This window comes from Thermobia domestica, chromosome 15 (genome assembly GCF_964235325.1).
Source record: "Thermobia domestica chromosome 15, izTheDome1.hap1.1, whole genome shotgun sequence".
Classification (NCBI taxonomy): Eukaryota; Metazoa; Arthropoda; class Insecta; order Zygentoma; family Lepismatidae; genus Thermobia; species Thermobia domestica.
In genome coordinates, this window is record NC_137468.1 from 89,548,346 (window position 1) to 89,568,752 (window position 20,407).

The following is a 20,407-nucleotide window of genomic DNA, read 5'->3' on the forward strand; positions in this document are numbered from 1 at the left end:
ACGTAGACGCCACTTGGCCAACTGATCTGGGAAGGTCTCTACTAGACCCACCTAACAGGAGAACTCTCTACTACGCCTAGGAACTGCAGCGCTCTTTCAATTCGGTTTCTTTTGGATCCCTCCTCGTATGTTCAATCTCCAGCCTATTCACGAAAAAAAAAAATAGACAGACCACCCTACATATCATCACAATGAACAGGGTTGAATTCCCGGTGTGGACAAGTAATTCGAATCTCACGTTAAACGCTAGGTTCATATAGAGCCACTATACATACTATTCTTATTTTGTATTAGTTTGTGTATTTGTATTATGTACTAATCTTCAAAGCAGGGGCCTTCCCTAGATGTCTGTATGGAAAGCCTGACACTCGTTATGTTGATTCTATACATTATTTGTTATTTGGTAATAAATATATTTGCTTTATACGATAAACAATTATGTTAAGTAAGAACTAGCTCAGAGTTGCTACTAAACATACAATGAGTACAGACAGCAGCAAGAGATATGAGAGCCCAAGAATGTTAGCTATGGAAGAACAACAGATTATTAGGTATAGAATACGAGAGATCCAGTTCATCTAAACTTTCCATGGTTATTCTCGGTTTTCTTTCTCTTCTGCAGGGTGGATTTCCTTCATGGCTTCTGAGAGTAAATCCAGACATAAAACTCCGAACGAACGACCCTAGTAAGTTACGTTGGACAAATTCAATGTTTTAAAATGTCTTATTAAATAGTGGTGATATCTTTAGAAAGGTACACATATTATATGGCATATCCAATACCTATATAGACGGAAGTGGATCTTTAGAACTTTTTACAGAAGTTAAGAAATACAAATAAATAAACGAGATTTGGGGAAAAACAGGATTTCTAAGCTTTTTAAATTTCAGCAATCAGCTTTATAGCACATTTGTTTCATTTGTGATAAATTTATCTTGAAAGTTACGGAAGACAGAATTCTCATATTGGAAATTGGGAGAGAAGAAAGACCCCACAACAGTTTTTCTACACGAAATCTACATACATATTATGCAAAAGATTCTGGCTGTTTGACACTAAAAACAAGTTAAAATGTTTCATATATGAGAAATATTAATTCACAATACAAATCAAGATTTGTGTTATGAGTCAATAGGATACAGTTCTCGTATACATGTTGTTCCTGGTTCTAATCTTGGGAACTACGCGTTCGCAGGAGGCGCTAACTGAAGAGGGCACCAAGCTGAGAAATGAATTTTGTGTTGTAAATGTGAATATTTATTAGAGAAAATGTTATGATGAAAAATGTTCCAAATAGCTTGAAATGAATATTGTACAGATTGATATGCAGGTAAAATACATCAAAAAGACAAAAAGTCGAATCTTTGTGTGGTTGGCTGTAATATACCCCTTTACAATTGAAATAGACTTATACATCAATTGGCGCCAATGTCACACTCACAAGTGATGCTAGTTTCAGGAAAATTTCCCCCGGCGCAGGGAGACTTAGGGAAGATTTTTAAAGAGGGTAAAACGCAGATTTTACGAATATGAGATAAAATGTAGGGAAATTTAGCTTTCAATCATGTTATATTAAGCACTACGGCAGTACAACTAAAGACAGCGGCACTTTTCCACAATCCCACCATATGCACAAAATAAAAATAAGAGTGTTCATTCCTCTCCCAACAACCCTTCCGCGACCTTGCTAGAGAATATCATTGCCAAATATGTATTTAAAATAGGAATGGATCAACAAACAAAAGAAGTCAAAACTAAGTCCCCGCATAGTGCTTCGGTTCAATGACCACAGTTAAGGGTTGAGCAAGGTCAGCATAAATGAAATGCACATAATCGACGTTGAAGCGACTAGGCTTTTGATGTTCATTGGTCGAGGAAGGGGGAGTCGAAACCTAAGAAAAGACGGGTGGAACAAATGGAATTTTTGATCATTTCTAAAGGAAATTTTAAGTTTCTAATGTGAGTCACTAACAATCGCTGCCTACAGCTTAATGCTCACCTTGTTAAAGTCCATTTGTCATTCGTTAATATATTATGAAAGTATTTTGGGTTCGACTACCGTTTGTTCCTGTTTTATAAGAGGAGTTGGTTCCCGTAACGAAAGCCATATATAATAATATTGGGATTCGAACCTTGGATCTCTTTTGGAGTCTTCCTTAACATCATTCATTTGTAAAAGACTAATAGATCCAATAAGGAACTGGCAAGTAAACAAATAGTCTCACTCCTACGGTCCTAGGATTCGGGCGTTAAACATCAGAGGCATAAGCCGTATACCCACCGTCGCTGTTACGTCAGCTCCAAGTTACACTGATCAATACCTGTAAAAAAGTGCAAGGTAGGACAGCCATGCGTGATCGACGCCAGATGGATAATGGGAGACGAAAGTAATGTTTGTTCTCCACTATTTAGAAGTACCTTACCTGTTTGGTTCTACTGAAAACCATATACACTATTAAAAGGTAATATTCTCCTTTTGCTGAGAAAGAGACAATATAGGTTACACACTTTGAAATCATTAAGTATTATTTTCACTGCACATTAAAAAGAAAATATTTGCGAAACATTTGTATTTGATTTAAACTTCAATGAATATAAAACATTTACAAACGTATGACAGCACAAGACACAATATTTCACTTAGACGAAAAAGATGGCCCAATCACTGCGATAAACGAATCGACACGTAAGCGAAATAATACACAAAATTATCGACCGAACGAAGATGATGAATCGGTTAGTGGCTATGCAGTCCACTGCAGAAACTTCACTTCGAGCGCTGTATAAGGTTCACAAAACATATTTGTTTATTAGGCGGCGTAAAAATTATTATCTGAATAGTAGACTATCAGGATTTACGTAGTGTGAGTTCATTACATTCTTCCTGTTGGTTGCACTTATACTTGATGCAGATTAATATTTGAAAATGTAACTTATAGTATGTTGCCCTAACTTGACATTATGAAATATTCCAACTTTACATTTTGAAAGACTTATACTCTCCCTTTTGAGAGTATATACACTTGCAACTTCACATGTTGAGAAAAAGAGAATGAGAGTCCTCTCTCCGGACCTCTTCCGGCGTCGCACAGTTGCCAGTTAGCGGCGCAAGAATACACTGACAAACTAAAATATAGTTCGTAGAGAACATTAAGTTTTTGGCGTCACTATATTGCTAATAATATATAATGAATGGTTCATAAGTTAATAGAAATCACACTAAAAACACTGATTGTTCCAATAAATTGTAGAATTGACGATTATTAATAATTTTCACATTGTCACGTAAAAATCTGTCATCGTCATGAGGGGTTGGTGCGTGGGCGGACAGCACGAGAGTAGCAAAATTTTTCCTCCAAATATGGACTGACGGGAGGAAGCGAGACTGTCTGGAGAAGTGAGGTACCTTCTGGGTGACAAATTCTTAAGTATTGTTCTCCTCCAACTGTTAGCTGATTGCATTATATTTCTAAGAATTGACGCTGGGGAAATACGAGGGTTGGTTTAAAAATCCAAGCCAATCCATCTTGTTACATATGGTGGACGACGGACTGTCCACTGAAGGTATCACAGAAGTGGGCAAGAACCCTGGAATCCAAGTCTTCCTAATCACACTGCAACACAACAGCAATCACAACACTCCATTAGTCCATAGAAGGTTAATGTCATTTGTAGTTCGTTCACACTAGTGAATAACAGTTTGTAACTTCACTCGAACGCACATAATCGCGAAATTCGAAGAATAACGAACGCGAGGGCCATTTACGATAACGCGAGGGCCATTTCGTAAATGTCTTTCAAGTCCTTTTATTTTTATTATTTGTTTATATTTTTCATTTATTTCAATTATTCCTTGAAATGTAAACACAAAATAATTTCAATATTTGAATATAAATCAATAATTATTTGTAATTCAAAATACTATTCAACATTATACTTCATAATGTCTTTCAGAATTCAAACCAAATTGCACAAACATATTAATATATTCAATGCAATACTATATTCAATAAAGTTTTATATTTAATAACGTGTTAAGTTTGGTAAGGTATCGTATTCAATGCCATACTTAAAAATACACAACAATACAAACTAACTATATACCAATAAATTTAAAATGGTAGAGTTGCTTTAATATTTTGCAATAATGCTTCTTAATTTCTAAAATAAAACACATACCGGTACTATCACTCAAGAATAGCATATATCACTAAGTAATTCAACTTATCATGATTTTACTTTTCATAAAGATAAAATATTCCTTACGGCTAAATGCATAAAAATTTATTATATTTGAAACACCAATATTATTCATAAAATTCAAAAGTGTATGTTCATTGACATGCTAACACAAGACATTTATCAAGAATATTCGAAATAATTCAACACAACTAAAACATACGATATAATACACACAATTGGTTCATTTTTATTAAGATTACATATTAAAAGCACATGTGTAAATATAACACTAAAAATATTTCATTTACTATGAAATGAAAGACTGAGCACAGGTGAGCTCGTCACGCTCAAAGTATATAAAAATATACTACCTGCATAAAGTATGCAAGACCCTATCCCATTTACTAGTTAATATATTTCCATCCCCGAAGCAAAGTGAAAAGATAGTATGTTTGGTTAAAATTCAAAAATAATACAGAGGGGACTAATAAGAAAATTGCCTACTCCGGGCATTACATAATATGTATAACCAATAATATTGGAGGGACCTTTGCTTCAATATCTTCAAGTATTACTTGAAATATTTTCGTATTGAACGAAAAGATTAATGCAAAGTGAATGCAACAATGGTTGCTAACAATTATCACATACACAACTTACTTGATACTTATTTATAGTAAAATGTTTCGTTGTATATTCTTTTCAACTGAACAACGCGCCATGAAGGTGGGTACAGGTAACTACCGTAACTTACCACACCAAACTTCGAGTATCCTCAGCTGATTACTAATCCCAGAGGCATACTGATTAGTTAAAACAAATAACTTGACGTAACACATCGTAAATATACATTAATATTAATTGACGCATAGTTGTTATTTAAAAATTAAGAGATTTAACTTATTAATTTAAAATATGATCATTCAGGTTTATTACCGAATGGTTTCTCACCAAAATATTTAAATTTATAACTCGAAACATTTTTAATTTTGTAAAATTGCAACACTGTAATGGAATATTTTGTATAGATTTCCACATCTTCACAATTTAAATTTATTTCCTTTCACTATATTTGAAGATTTCCACTGCGCATATTCACTCTTGCACTTCGAAAAGAAACACTATATTTTCTATCATTCGAAAAACTAAATTTCGTTGTGAATGTGTTAACGAAAAAATATGCTATTACAAGTAATTTCATATTACGTATGTTTGAAATATCAAGATTTTAAAAATGGTATCTCTCATTCAACATTTTCAATATATTATAAGGTGCAACAATGTATAAAGTGAAAAAATTAATATTCAAAATTTTCCTGAATCTATCGGCTACAGCCATTAACGTGATACACACAGTAAAATATTATTGTTTTTATTTAAACATTCAAAATTTGTAAAACACTAACAGTGTTGAAAAATATTTATGGTATGAAAAATAATTACTAACAACAAAAGGAATTTTGTACAAAATTTTCTGCAATGTAACCAGAATTTATTTTCATTGCCATGTCAAAATATGGGAAATGGGCAATCCCGCTATGTAATAATGTCGTTCACCCAATTCCTTTTCGTATTGGATTTAGTACAACATCGTAAATTAAAATTCTCATGCAATCAAAGACTTTAGTTTTAACTTCCATAGTAGGCATCCATATGATTTTGTTGATATGAAAACGCAACATTCTACAAGCCCTAACTTTATGTGCTACCTTACAGTAAGAATCAACTGTTACCTTGTGACTGGTTTGTACACTCGGAGCATTTACTATTTGAGTGTCATTGCGAATATTGGCAGCGAAGAATTTACACTTTCCACGTAGGCGTAATACCTTACTTACTTTACGCACTTTTTTGCGAATCTTCAGGTTATTTTTCATTTTCGCACGGTGAAAAAATCTTTGCCTATTTTTCTTGCTTGCCAAATCGAAATTACTGTTCCTAAATTTTTCAATAACCTTTCGAGTTGAGTACAGAATATTGGTTGGTGGATAATCAATCTGAACGTTTTGATTTAGTTCAATACACTTTTTCTTACCTTTCTTGGATTTAAATTTCATAGATTTACTAGTTGCACGATGTATGCCAAGCGAACGTGGAATGGTTTCATTTTTACTAAAACATATGATTACGAATGTACATACTGTACCTTCTAGCAACACTAAAGATATATTACCACTGGAAAAATAATGCAACTCACCAATCAGAATTGGTTGCCTGATGCAGCTTACTGTGGGAAAACTCGTAACATGCCGTGTATACACCACAAAAATTACAGGACTTGCAAACATTTTTTACGAACAAGTAGCATTGAGCCGGAGGGGGGAAACAGCTGATCCGCCCACTTCCTTTCACATAAGGGACAAGTGCAGACTTTATTTTCGTCTAAAAATACTACAACAGTATCACTTTTTATTTCCTTAGTGGTGGTTACGTTAACACACTCGTACTACTATTGGAGGTAGCCTCCATGAAGTTAACCTGCACGGTGTTTACCTTTACACTGACATTTTCATTACTTACTTCGTTTTCCTGAGCAAAGACATCATTGCTATGTAAAACAGAAATATTTTCCAGCTTGGTTGTAATGCTTTGTAATTGTACGGAATTATTTTTCAACAACTGAAACAACTCATTCCACTTACTATTTTCACTTTCGTTAGTTTGAACAAAATGTGATTCTTGGACTTCAGATAACCTACCTTTCTTAACAGAATTTGGATACAAATCAGTATCATCGGCAACATTTTCCAATTTTCTCTTACAACTTTTAGTTCTAACCTCAGAAGGACAACTATGACGAACATGTGCTAACAGGTCAACATTAAATTCATCTGTAAATTTAACTTTTTTAGGAATTTTATTTTCCTTTTCAGTTTGACCCACATTACCTGACATAGTATGTAAATTGACATCCTTGTTACGTTTTTTGAGGATAGATTTGATACCATTGGAACTAGTTTGAGGAGAACTTTCAACATTACTTGAAAATAATTCTTTCTCCTCTCCATTGAACGTACTATCACGATCACTAAGAGAATTAACATCATTAGAATACTTTTTCTGTAGCCGTTCGATTATTATTTCAATGACTTTATTCTTGACATTAACGTCATCACATTGAAGTTTCAACTTTTTTGCTACATACTGAAAATATACATTTTTGCCGCGAGAACATTTCTCTTTCAATTTTTGGTACTGAATTGATTTCCTGATACCACGTACACGGAGATTGATCTCTTTTTCGATCTCTCTCCTATATTCACAATTAAAATTAAATACATGTTCACAAATAGCAAGTTTCGCTACTCTATTGAAACTATGAGTTTCTACATCGAGGCCTAAAACATTTTGAAACTCTTCTAAGCAAAATGGAACAGTACTATACTTATATTCATTTATTACGTTAGCGTACTCTAATTCTATCTGTGCTCTTACATTCATTAAATTCAGCGCTAGTATTTTGTACGTGGATTTATGAATCATATACTCTAAAATGAACACAAAAATATAAAAATGTAAGTAACACTACATGTGAAAGAATGCAAGGATATATTTCTTTCGCAGAACATTAATTGCTAAGTTCACATTTTAAATTTCAGTGATTGTTTCGCATTCTGGAATGCATAAACTAGGGCCTAACTGCATTTCTTCAGCAGTGTTTGGCTGATTCAACAGCTCATGAGAATTACTTTCAACCTTTTCGCGAAATTCAACCACTTGTAGTTTTAGATTATCAAATTGTTTAGTCAACTCATCATGATTTGATTTTAGTATTTGGTTGGTTGCAGCCAAATCTGCGGATAATTGTTTCACCGCTTCAAGCAGTGTTTCCGTTTCACTAAGCGTTGACATTGTAAAATATACTACAAAACACAACACACCAGGCATTGAATACGAAATAGTGGAGTTCAAAAATTTTACTCTCTTCCCACTAAAACATCTGTCTTTGGTCGGGGCGCCATTTTATGAAAGTATTTTGGGTTCGACTACCGTTTGTTCCTGTTTTATAAGAGGAGTTGGTTCCCGTAACGAAAGCCATATATAATAATATTGGGATTCGAACCTTGGATCTCTTTTGGAGTCTTCCTTAACATCATTCATTTGTAAAAGACTAATAGATCCAATAAGGAACTGGCAAGTAAACAAATAGTCTCACTCCTACGGTTCTAGGATTCGGGCGTTAAACATCAGAGGCATAAGCCGTATACCCACCGTCGCTGTTACGTCAGCTCCAAGTTACACTGATCAATACCTGTAAAAAAGTGCAAGGTAGGACAGCCATGCGTGATCGACGCCAGATGGATAATGGGAGACGAAAGTAATGTTTGTTCTCCACTATTTAGAAGTACCTTACCTGTTTGGTTCTACTGAAAACCATATACACTATTAAAAGGTAATATTCTCCTTTTGCTGAGAAAGAGACAATATAGGTTACACACTTTGAAATCATTAAGTATTATTTTCACTGCACATTAAAAAGAAAATATTTGCGAAACATTTGTATTTGATTTAAACTTCAATGAATATAAAACATTTACAAACGTATGACAGCACAAGACACAATATTTCACTTAGACGAAAAAGATGGCCCAATCACTGCGATAAACGAATCGACACGTAAGCGAAATAATACACAAAATTATCGACCGAACGAAGATGATGAATCGGTTAGTGGCTATGCAGTCCACTGCAGAAACTTCACTTCGAGCGCTGTATAAGGTTCACAAAACATATTTGTTTATTAGGCGGCGTAAAAATTATTATCTGAATAGTAGACTATCAGGATTTACGTAGTGTGAGTTCATTACATTCTTCCTGTTGGTTGCACTTATACTTGATGCAGATTAATATTTGAAAATGTAACTTATAGTATGTTGCCCTAACTTGACATTATGAAATATTCCAACTTTACATTTTGAAAGACTTATACTCTCCCTTTTGAGAGTATATACACTTGCAACTTCACATGTTGAGAAAAAGAGAATGAGAGTCCTCTCTCCGGACCTCTTCCGGCGTCGCACAGTTGCCAATTAGCGGCGCAAGAATACACTGACAAACTAAAATATAGTTCGTAGAGAACATTAAGTTTTTGGCGTCACTATATTGCTAATAATATATAATGAATGGTTCATAAGTTAATAGAAATCACACTAAAAACACTGATTGTTCCAATAAATTGTAGAATTGACGATTATTAATAATTTTCACATTGTCACGTAAAAATCTGTCATCGTCATGAGGGGTTGGTGCGTGGGCGGACAGCACGAGAGTAGCAAAATTTTTCCTCCAAATATGGACTGACGGGAGGAAGCGAGACTGTCTGGAGAAGTGAGGTACCTTCTGGGTGACAAATTCTTAAGTATTGTTCTCCTCCAACTGTTAGCTGATTGCATTATATTTCTAAGAATTGACGCTGGGGAAATACGAGGGTTGGTTTAAAAATCCAAGCCAATCCATCTTGTTACAATATTTTATTCTGAGTTGTTTCTTTCCTCTTTAAAATTTATTTATAATGTTTGTTTTCACTTTTCAATATTACTTTGTATTTCATGTGATAATAATGACCAACGATAAAACAACAACCAAGCGAGCATTTTATCGGAAAAGAAAGATCAGAGGCAACTTCTGGACAAAATTTCGAAAGTGATAATCATACAAATGTTGAGGTAGGGGAGTTGTCAATACCAGTTACTGTTAACGAAGCACTTGCAAGTAGACAAACTTTTCAAACTGTAAGTTTATTTTACTTGATTGCGGTAACTTAACTGTTAAATTAAAATGGAATGAATACGGCTTTTTGCTACGAATCTGACAGTGAGTTAAATTTAATGTATTTCAAAATTTGTTTAAATATAATTAGTTTTCACGCAGTATATGTGTATATCACTCGACAGATAGATCTAACTGTAATAGAAAGTTCATTAGAGTTATAAGTAACCCTTAAAAAAAACTCTCACTGTCAATCACAGCAGTGTATACACATGGCCGTTGTATTATAACAGTGTAACAATCATTATCAATCCGTTCTCCCGTATTAAGCAGGAGCTCATGTGGTTCGGATTCCACGTTAATCAGTAGGTCCCGTTTGAAAAAGCCTCGCTGCTGAAAGGGACGTTAAACTCACAATCAACTCAACTCAACTCTCGTATTAAATTTAGATGAAGCTATATTTTTGAACATTTAATAATAGTCCCAGTGCAAAGTAGGGTTTTGATTATTAGTTACTTGTATTCAGGGATGCACCAGCGAAGGTAGTCCAAGAGTCTGGATGAGCCAGAACTTTTAATTTTTAAGAAAATTAGCACAATTTCAGGGGGCAAATACACAAACTTAGTTGCATTTTGTACAGCGCCAGCCCTAAGCAATTTACCGCCCCGTACAGTGGTATCATTTGCCGACTCCTTTCCGAAGAAGGAGCAAATTTTAAAAGCCACGATTTTAAGTATGCTACTCCCATCAGCGGCGTATTTAGGGGGGCTTCCGGGCTTAAGCCCCCCGAAATCTTACTTACTATAGTAAAGTATATGAAATATCTTGCAGAATTTTCATATTTTCAGGCAAAGCCCCCCCTCCCCCGAAAGTTAGCAAAGCCCTCCCCGAAACAAAATTGTAAATACGCCACTTCCCACCATGATCAGCAAAGGGAAAGGAAGGGGCACTCACACTCAGAAAAGCCTAAACACTACAGATACAATCTCGTTTTTTCTGGTTTTTTTTTCTCTAAATAATAATCTATTATGTAATGAAAGATAAAGCAAGCACAAAGGAAAGAAGGTAATCCTTTTTATAGAATTCAATAACGAGCTTCAATCTCAATATATCAGTTTGCAATTCTAGTGAAACTAGGTCTTTTATCTCTATTTCTTGATTCTCCTTCTATATATGTTAATTTGTTTTGTTTTTTTAAACTTATTTCCATCTTCAATGATAAGGAATTTTTTGGGATAAAGACTAGTCTAGTTTTCATATCAAAACTGCGATAACAAACTAAATGAAGCAGGTGATCTCTAGTGTTCGAGAATAGAGTTCCTGTATTTAATAACCAAGCAATTCATGCTGGGATTTGTTTTTGACCATTTTCTTCAGCATGGTCCATGTGACCTTAAAGTAATGCGATCTAAACATGATTTATAAATGTAGTATTCAAATGGGACAGATTCATCATGATGAAGTCTGTTTCCAACAAGAAACATTTATTCTAAATAATATGTTATGACAGATTTTGACGCCCCTCGAAACTTGCCGCCCCATGCAAATGCGTGTGTTGCACATATCGTAGAGCCGGCTCTGATTTGTTAGGCTACTCCGAAAAATCTTCGGACCCAAAAGAGAAATCCTGGGTGCGCCACTGATTGTGTTTACATTGTGTTACTCATTGCCTGATTTTGAACGTCTATGTTGGAAAGATACATGAAAGAACTGAATTGTTTTATAGGCCTAAGGGACCCTGTAAAGAATTTCCGTCACTGGATCGAAGAATAATTAAATATGATTTAGACACACACTTTTGTCATTTGTTGTATGTTAAACAAGTTCAGCTAAAATTAATAAAGAACTATTTGAGATCAGCTATATCTCAAGAACGATTAAATGGACTAGCTTTGATGACCACTGAAAATAACATACTCAATGAAATGGATACGGATTCAACAAGAGATTTTGGGGAGTGCGGTGGCTCAGTGGTAGAGCGTTCACCTCCGGTGTTTGGGGTCCCTGGTTCGATCCCAGCTCGTGCCGTGTGGAATTTGTGGTGGACAAACACCGTGCTCATGGGTTTTCTTGGGGTTCTTCCGTTTGCTCCCACTTTCTTCATTCCACCATTTCATTCATTTCTCATAATCACCGTCTCCTTTAGCCTAACCGGCATAACCGTGGGATGTAAAACTCAAAGATTTCATTTCATTTTTTCAACAAGAGATTTTGCCAAATTGAAAGACAGGAAAGTGCCTTTATAACATAAACTTTTCAGTAATAACGAAAACGAGAAATTAAGCTAATTATCATAATCGTAACACTATAAAATGCTATGTAAATGTGCTTTTAGTGAAGCATAACTTGTTGTTAAAATCAAGCCTGTGTTAAAGTTAGACTTGAAGCTTTATTCTTTAGGACTAGCTTTAGGACTTGAAGGACTAGCTGTATTTTGTTTCGACTTTTATGTTTCAATTGCACTTGTCAAAATACAAAGTTGTGTCTTGTGCTTATTTAATTAAAAAAAATGTTATTAATTATTATATTGGAATTTTGTTCAGCATTCATCCACAATCAATTAGTTATAATTTCGCCATTTTCGTTAAATATTCACAGGGAGACTACATATATTGAAGAAATTTGCAAGTGTAACAATTATTTGAAGAATTTTTGTCCATTACGGCTTTCTACTCTTTTATTATAATTTAGGTGGGGTGCCTAAATATTTCCTTACACTTAAGAAATGTGTAGAACCGGCCCTGATCTTGAGTCTATCCTCCTTCCCTTTCAACTTCTTAATTCCCAGAGTTGCATCAATGTTGTGAACCAAAGAAAGAAGTGATCGCCCTATCCTTCCAGTACTGGTTTAGTAGTCTAACACAACATTAGGCAAATGCGATCGAATGCGCATCCAAACACAACACAAGTACAATTGAATAACAATAGATAAATTATGGGCTTTAATATGCGAAATAATTCACTAAATGAAATGAATTTTTTTTCCTGAAATGGAATGGTTATAGTATAATGTTTGAGAGACTGCTTCAATTCTTCCAGAACATAACGCTTTCGCCTAGAGACAAAGAAGTAGTTCCTTCACAATAGAAAGTGCAATTTCGTTGTATTCCAAACCACAGTATCTAAAAAAATAAATTACCAAGGTAAATATTGTGGTATTTCCTTCAAGGATAACTTTTAAATCTTGTATTCTTTTTTTTTTTTTCATTTTTTTAACAAGAGATGATTTTCGTTTCATATTCTGGTTCTGCGGTAGAATTCTAAACTTGATTCAATATTGAAACCAAAAATGATAGGTGTACTGTTTCTAGTTTCAATAGAAGAATAAAGGCGGAAATGGAAGCTGTTCTTGGGACATTGAATTCAGACCAATCATTATTTCTCGTTATCTCTCACCGTTCTATTCTATCGTAGATCTCTCCTCTCCTGTCAATAGATGGACGGACAATTTCGTTTTATACACTGTTTACAGTTTGATCACATGGAACAAATTTCTGATACACGATCTCTGTATTTAATGTATCTGTCAATAACTATTTCAATTCGTATTTGTACTCCACTTCATATTGCAAAGCTAGGGATGTCTAAGAGACATATATTTTTCTTGTGCAGTGCCTACAAAATCCTTCTCATGTGCCGGATATCTTGTGTGTGTGTAGTTGTGTTGTTTATGTATACAGTGTCGGCAGGAGACGCTTTGTTCTCTCTCTGTGTGTTCATGTTATTATTTTGGTGTTATGTCGGTGTTTTCGTCTTGTTTTTCTTTTTGATGAATATTCTGGTAAGTAGAACTACCGATTATCTTGTACGTATGTATAGTAGAGAAGGGATTCTTGTTAACATTTCAAGTATATTACAATACATTGCATTTGATTATCTTCTCAAGATAGGACAATGAATGACACATTCGCAGATTTAAATATGGCAACCTTGATTTCTAACTGTTTCAGTGGGCTTGACACTTCCACCCTCATAGAAAGTGACAATGACCTTCCTCCCTCCCCTTTGGAAACTACCTCTCATGACCAGAAACCAGAATTTGCCGAAGGGAACTTCAACGCTATTCATTTCAACGCGCAAAGCCTTCTTTCAAATTTCGTGGAAATTGAAAGCATTGTATCCTCTTTTAAACATGTGCATGCAGTACTTATTTCTGAGTCTTGGCTACAGGATTCCCTCTCAAACAACCTCGTCCATTTATCAGGTTTTCATCTCTTTACAAACAATAGAAAGGGTAAACGCGGCGGGGGTGTGGCAATACACTTACGAGACAACTTCCAGGTCAAACTTCTGTCTCAGTCAGCTGGTGTATATAACAGTAGTTCAGAATATATTATACTCGAAGTCACTGTAGGTCACCAGACATTGCTTTTGAGTGTTGTGTATCGTCCCCCCCGTACATCTTTCATAAACTTTGTTGACGATATTGCAAAACATTTACCCAATTACCAACATTCCATAATAATGGGTGATACAAATTGGGATCTTTTAACAACGAAAGACGAAGTCTTGCAATATCGGGATACGATCTCGGGCCTTAACCTTGCTATCTGTCCTCTTGGTCCAACCCATCACATAAGGAACTCAGAATCATGGATAGATGTGATACTGGTATCCAAGGAAGAACACGTAATTAGCCACGGTCAAATCCACACACCCGGCATCTCGTACCATGATATGTTATATATATCCTACAAACTTCGAGTTCCGCAATATAAAACTAAATTCACATCATACAGAGACTTTAGATACATGAATGAAGTAGACCTGAACATCGACGCTGCCTGCTTGCCGTGGCACTCAATAAACTGCCTCCCTACAGTTGACGAGCAGGTAAATACTCTAAATTCTTTAATAATAAATTTGTATGATAGACACGCCCCTGTAGTTAAGAAACGCGTTTCGCGACCTCCATCACCATGGTTAACCGATGAATTACGTTCGTTAATGGCGCGGAGAGATAAAGCTTATAGAGCATACAGGAGACATGTGAAAAATAGTGATCCTTCCAGTGATAGCACAATAAGTCCCAATACAAAATTTGAAAACTATAGAATATTAAGAAACCGTTGCACTCAAGAAGTAAGGAAGGCAAAACGGCGCTTTGCCTATGAAATACTTGAATTTGAAAATAATGGAGCAGTTCTTTGGAAACGGCTAAAAGTATTAGGTGTTGGGAGAAACATAGCCAAGAACGCAGTTAACTATACGCCAGATGAATTGAACACTTTTTTCTGTCAAAGCCGTATGATACCAGCCTCCATGAAACTGCAAACAATGAATAATATTGTAGCTTCAGAAATTAACTCTCTGTTCTCGTTTTCTCACGTACAGCCTGCACATGTATTAAAAGCGATCCAAAGAATTAAATCTCAAGCCACTGGTACAGATGATATTTCAATAACCATGATCAGGAAAATCCTACCGCATGTACTTAATCCTATCACTGACATATTTAATTACTCTCTTGCCACAGGTACTTTTCCCACAGTATGGAAACTCGCTAAGGTCCGCCCACTTCCAAAAAAGAACAACGCTGTCAATATCTCAGACTATCGTCCTATTAGTGTCCTTCCCGTGCTTTCAAAAGTTTTTGAATATATTGTAAATGATCAAATTCGGGAATACTTAACAACAAATAATTTATTGGATACATTTCAATCTGGTTTTCGAAGTAATCACAGCACATGCACTGCACTAGTAAACGTAACTGAGGATATAAGATGGGCTATTGATAATAGAAAACTAACGCTTCTGACTCTACTTGACTATAGTAAAGCATTTCAAACGATTGATTTTGACATATTACTTCAGAAATTATCATTATTGTTTAATTTTTCTGAACCAGTGGTTAAATGGTTTCATTCTTACCTTCATGAACGTAAACAAAGAGTAGTGATCAATCAGGATCACATATCGACATGGCATTGTATCAACAGTGGAGTGCCGCAGGGTAGCGTACTAGGTCCCCTTCTCTTTGCCCTTTACATTAATGATCTCCCTAAAATTCTCACCTATTGTAAATACCATATTTACGCTGATGATTTTCAGTTATATGCTTCTTTTCCCCCACAAGATATTAATAATGCGATTGAAAAAATAAATACTGAGTTAAACAAAATCAGCGAGTGGTCTACGGCTCATGGGTTAAAATTAAATGCAACAAAATCGCAGTGCATCTTAATTGGCTCTCCAAGAATTCTCTCTTCTATTAATATCTATCAGCTCCCGAATATAAAATTGTCCAATACTGTTATTCCATTCTCCACAACTGTCAAAAATTTGGGAGTCATACTAAATCAAAATCTCTCCTGGTCAGATCAAATAAATGGAGTTTGTAAGAGAGCATTTGGTGCCCTGCATACGTTAAACCGACTAAGAAATTTCTTACCAATATCTCTGAAGATCAAACTTGTCAAGGTACTGGTGTTTCCACATCTTGACTATTGCGACTCAGTCTATTCTGATCTAACAGAAAATCAATCAAAGCACTTGCAAAGAGTGCAAAATGCATGCGTTAGATTTATTTTCAATATAACTTACAGGGAACATCTCACATCCTTTTATAAAAAACTGTCATGGCTGACGTTAGTTGGAAGAAGAAATTTACATAATCTTACCCTATTGTACAAAATACTTACTACGTCAGAACCATCGTATCTTGCCCGTAGATTTTTATATTTATCAGACTTTCATACTAGAAGCACAAGATCACAAGATAATTTCTTACTCTCCATACCCAGTCACAATTCTGATTCATGCTCAAAATCCTTCACAGTAAGTACTACACGCCTCTGGAACAGTTTACCTCAATTAATACACAACGTTTCCACAGTTGCCAAATTTAAAAAATCTGTAAATTCCCTTCTCTTAAGTAAAGATAAGGATACTGGTAGCTCATGAGTCATCTTCGTTTTACGAGATTATTAATAACCCACATATGAACACACAACCAATAGGTAACCTATGCTAATTTGTACAGCTTATATATTCATAGTTCTGGTACCGCTACATGATATATGCATTTTAAGTTTCTCCATGTTATTTTGTTTCCTATATTGTATATTATTTTCCATTTTTGTTTTTGAAGTGTTTAACTATTTTTTTTACTTCAGTGGTATATTCTTTCTTTATGTGGTTAATACTTTTCTTTTGTAATTGTTAATATTTTCTATATATTGGTGCTTTTTTTTAAAAAAAAAAAAAAAGAAAAGAATGTATGCACGTGGTTAAGTGCTCGGAGAAGGCTGCAGAGCCTTAACTTCGCCACGTAAAAGAAGTCATAAATAAATAAATAAATAAATAAATAGAAAATCACTCACTATCATTAGTATCCTCGCCCGGAATCGAATTTCCTTGACCGTTTTTGGAGTCTTGAAGATCCAGTTGACTTTCACTGGGACATTACTTTACCTGTAAATTCATTATTCATCCGGTGAGATGATACTAGCCAGGAATATCGGATTATTGGCGGCTGTTTTCAAGAGTTCTTTGCTGATAGTGGCACAGGTGTTCTTCTAGTCCTATGTGAGAATTCTCGGTAAGAATTTCGTCGATACGAGGCGCATCCCTAGGTCTTTGTGTAAGATTTGGGAAGATGAGCGAATTGAAATGTTTAATTCCCACACAATTTCACGAACACTTAGTCGACAATCGGATCTCACAAGTGCACTGACCTGGGCAATTTTATCATCATTCCAACTCATGGATTGGCGACCAGCATAGGTGATCATGCTTCACGGACATTCTTTCAGCGTGGAAACGTGCAACCCATCGGTAGCTCGTTGCGTGACTCATTGATTTATCATCGATTGCCACTTGTAATATTTCCTAAGACTCCAACTTTAGAACGACATTTAACACAAATTCGTCATTTCTTTTGATCCCTTTTACAATCCGAAACGGGTCCCACTGCACACAATCACATCTCAGTCAAATATTCCTTAGTTGAGTTGAGCACAACGGTGTGACGTCATCGTGAGATGTTGCCGTATGTACCTCCGATGAGAATTGCGAGCCTCAATTAAAGCACCCTGCCGAACAACGATAGGGTCTATATGTTACATTTTAATGATTTCGAGATAAACGAGAAAAACTTGTACTCCTGAATACACTACAAGTTTTTCTTGTTTTTCTCGAAATCACTAAAATGAAATATACAAGCCTATCATTGTTCAGCGGGGTGTTTCAATTAATACCTTTTGATGGATATAAATCGTCTGGGAATGAAATTAAGAGTCCTCGTAGTTTGAAAGTCTGAAGTTACAACTATTTATATAGAAGATCATTTCACGTAACGAATTCGATCGCTAGGTAGCGGCGCGCGTGAACACGTCTAAAAAGATATTACGGATAGCTCGCAAGTGCTGTATTTAAAAGTGGTCATATGGTTCAAAAAATCACATTATTGTGGGAGAGCCATATTTATGCCCTTTATGACATTGATTGTAGTCACAGCCAATTAAGAAAACAATACACGACATTGTCAAAGAGAAGGATGTAAAAGAAAAGTGTTGTTTCTGGGTCCTCCAATATTGGGCATCGTACATATCGGAGGTCCAGATGTATCCTCGATGTGCTGCAAAAAGTGCGTTCTTTATTGTGAAGTAAGAACTTATTGTCTCAAAGAGCAATAGCAAGGTCAGTTTAACGTTCCGGCGCGACGATAAATCTTATAACTGCACAAGATTTACATCTGGTAAAAAAGCATAAGCCTCGAGTTTATATGTTCAGACCCTTGTATATTTTAAAGAGGAAGACGATCATTCGAAAGCTATACGAACAACATCTTCCAGAGGAGAGGTAAAAATTTGTAGTGACTCTGAATAAGGTATAGATATATCTGTCGAAGTATTATTTAAAAAGTTCTTTTTTATTGTCCTTGTGATTCCGGAGATCGTTCTGACTAGGTACGTGAGTATGCGGAAAGTTACCCACACGTCTTTACGGCTGTTGGTGGTTAGTGTTGTAATGACAAACTTCTGCTGCGCAGATTGGACAAACGGAGGAAATCAATTCAGCCAGACGAAGGTTTTGAAGTCATTATAATCACCCCTATAAAGCACTGACACTTTTGCATTGTCAATCAACAGAACATAGCGTCCAGTCATACGATTATGTCAACGGTGACGTACATGGTGCGGATGGCTCGTGAAACGAGAATTCATGCTATCTTTCTTTAGACGTTTCCGTGATATCCTGTGGCAGGGCATTTTTTAAGGTGCCTTTTTGTATCCAAATGGATACCCAGGCCCAGCACTCGGATACCCAGGATTAGCAGTTTGGATACCCAGAGCACTTCATAAATCTTTAAATTACTGGAAGAGTACTTGAACAATACATTAGTTGAATTACTGTAAATTTAAAATTACTTCAATATACTTTGGTTTTGTGACTACATATATTAGCTTGTATTCTGTGGATACGTATAAAGTTAGAGAGCTTCGTTCTTCAAATTTCAGATGTTCTTCTTTCCTTCGTTTCGCATACTCATTTGTCTACCACGAGATGCTAGCACTTTCATTCTACTCTAACAAAAAATGAATAGACCGACTAAAGATGTAGAAAGGTTGAAGCCGAACTTTGACATGTCCAAATGATGGTTGGCTTACATAACTTTTGAATAGCCTGTGAGAGGAAATAACAGAAGAAAACAAGTTGTTATTTCGACATTTAATTTGTATGAAATTAAATTTTTACTTATCTTTAGTTTACAACACTATTTTGGTTCGTTAAAATTAAGACTCATTATTTCTGATAAAATATTGTGAACATAAGTTTTACACTTTTCGGGCACACTTTGTGTTGCAACAATAGCCAGTTGTGTTTCTGGCCTGGCAACCTTCGATCGAAAACGGCGAGGTGTAGAGCAAGAAGGAGCTGCTGATTCAGTGTCGACGTCAATGCGTTTTTAGTGAAAATCTACGTCAAATGAATTATGCCTCTGAAAATCTCTCAGAAATTTTTTCAGGTCTGATCTTCAACTGCCTGTTTTTACAGCAAAGGATGCAGTATTAAGGAAACTGAATTTAATGTCGGAGAATCAATTTCCTGGTGGAAAGAAGGAGAGAATAATTAGCAACAACGTGGATGACGATGAACAGAGGTGACAGTGCCATACAACTCACAATATGCATGTGACTAGTCAGAACAGAAACTGGGTAGTTGTTCAAAGAGAAATAGTGCAGTCTTGCTTAAACTTCTTTGGTGTTAGACTAAACATAGAAGATGACGGCATTCTCAGTAGGGATGGCCAAAAATTTTCGGATCCGGATATCCCGGATCCAGTGAGATCCGGATCCGGATCTTGCCGGATCCGGACCTAGATCCGGATCTCGGATCCGAATCTCAGATCCGGATCTCGGATCCGAACCTCAGATCCGGATCTCGGATCCGGATCCGAAATTCGGATCTCGGATCTGGGTCCGGATCTCGGATCTGGATCCGAAATTCGGATCTCGGATCTGGGTCCGGATCTCGGATCTGGATCCGAAACTCGGATCTCGGATCTGGGTC

At 35.7% G+C, this 20,407-nt stretch overlaps 1 protein-coding gene across 1 annotated transcript in view; it reads left to right on the forward strand.

Moving 5' to 3' along the window:
* LOC145671560 (beta-galactosidase-like) overlaps positions 1–20,407 on the forward strand; it is a 137,838-nt gene that overhangs the window by 39,376 nt on the left and 78,055 nt on the right. The window contains exon 4 of the mRNA XM_081740747.1: positions 623–686. Within this exon, the coding sequence (XP_081596873.1) occupies positions 623–686 (64 nt within the window). The remainder of the gene's footprint in view (positions 1–622; positions 687–20,407) is intronic.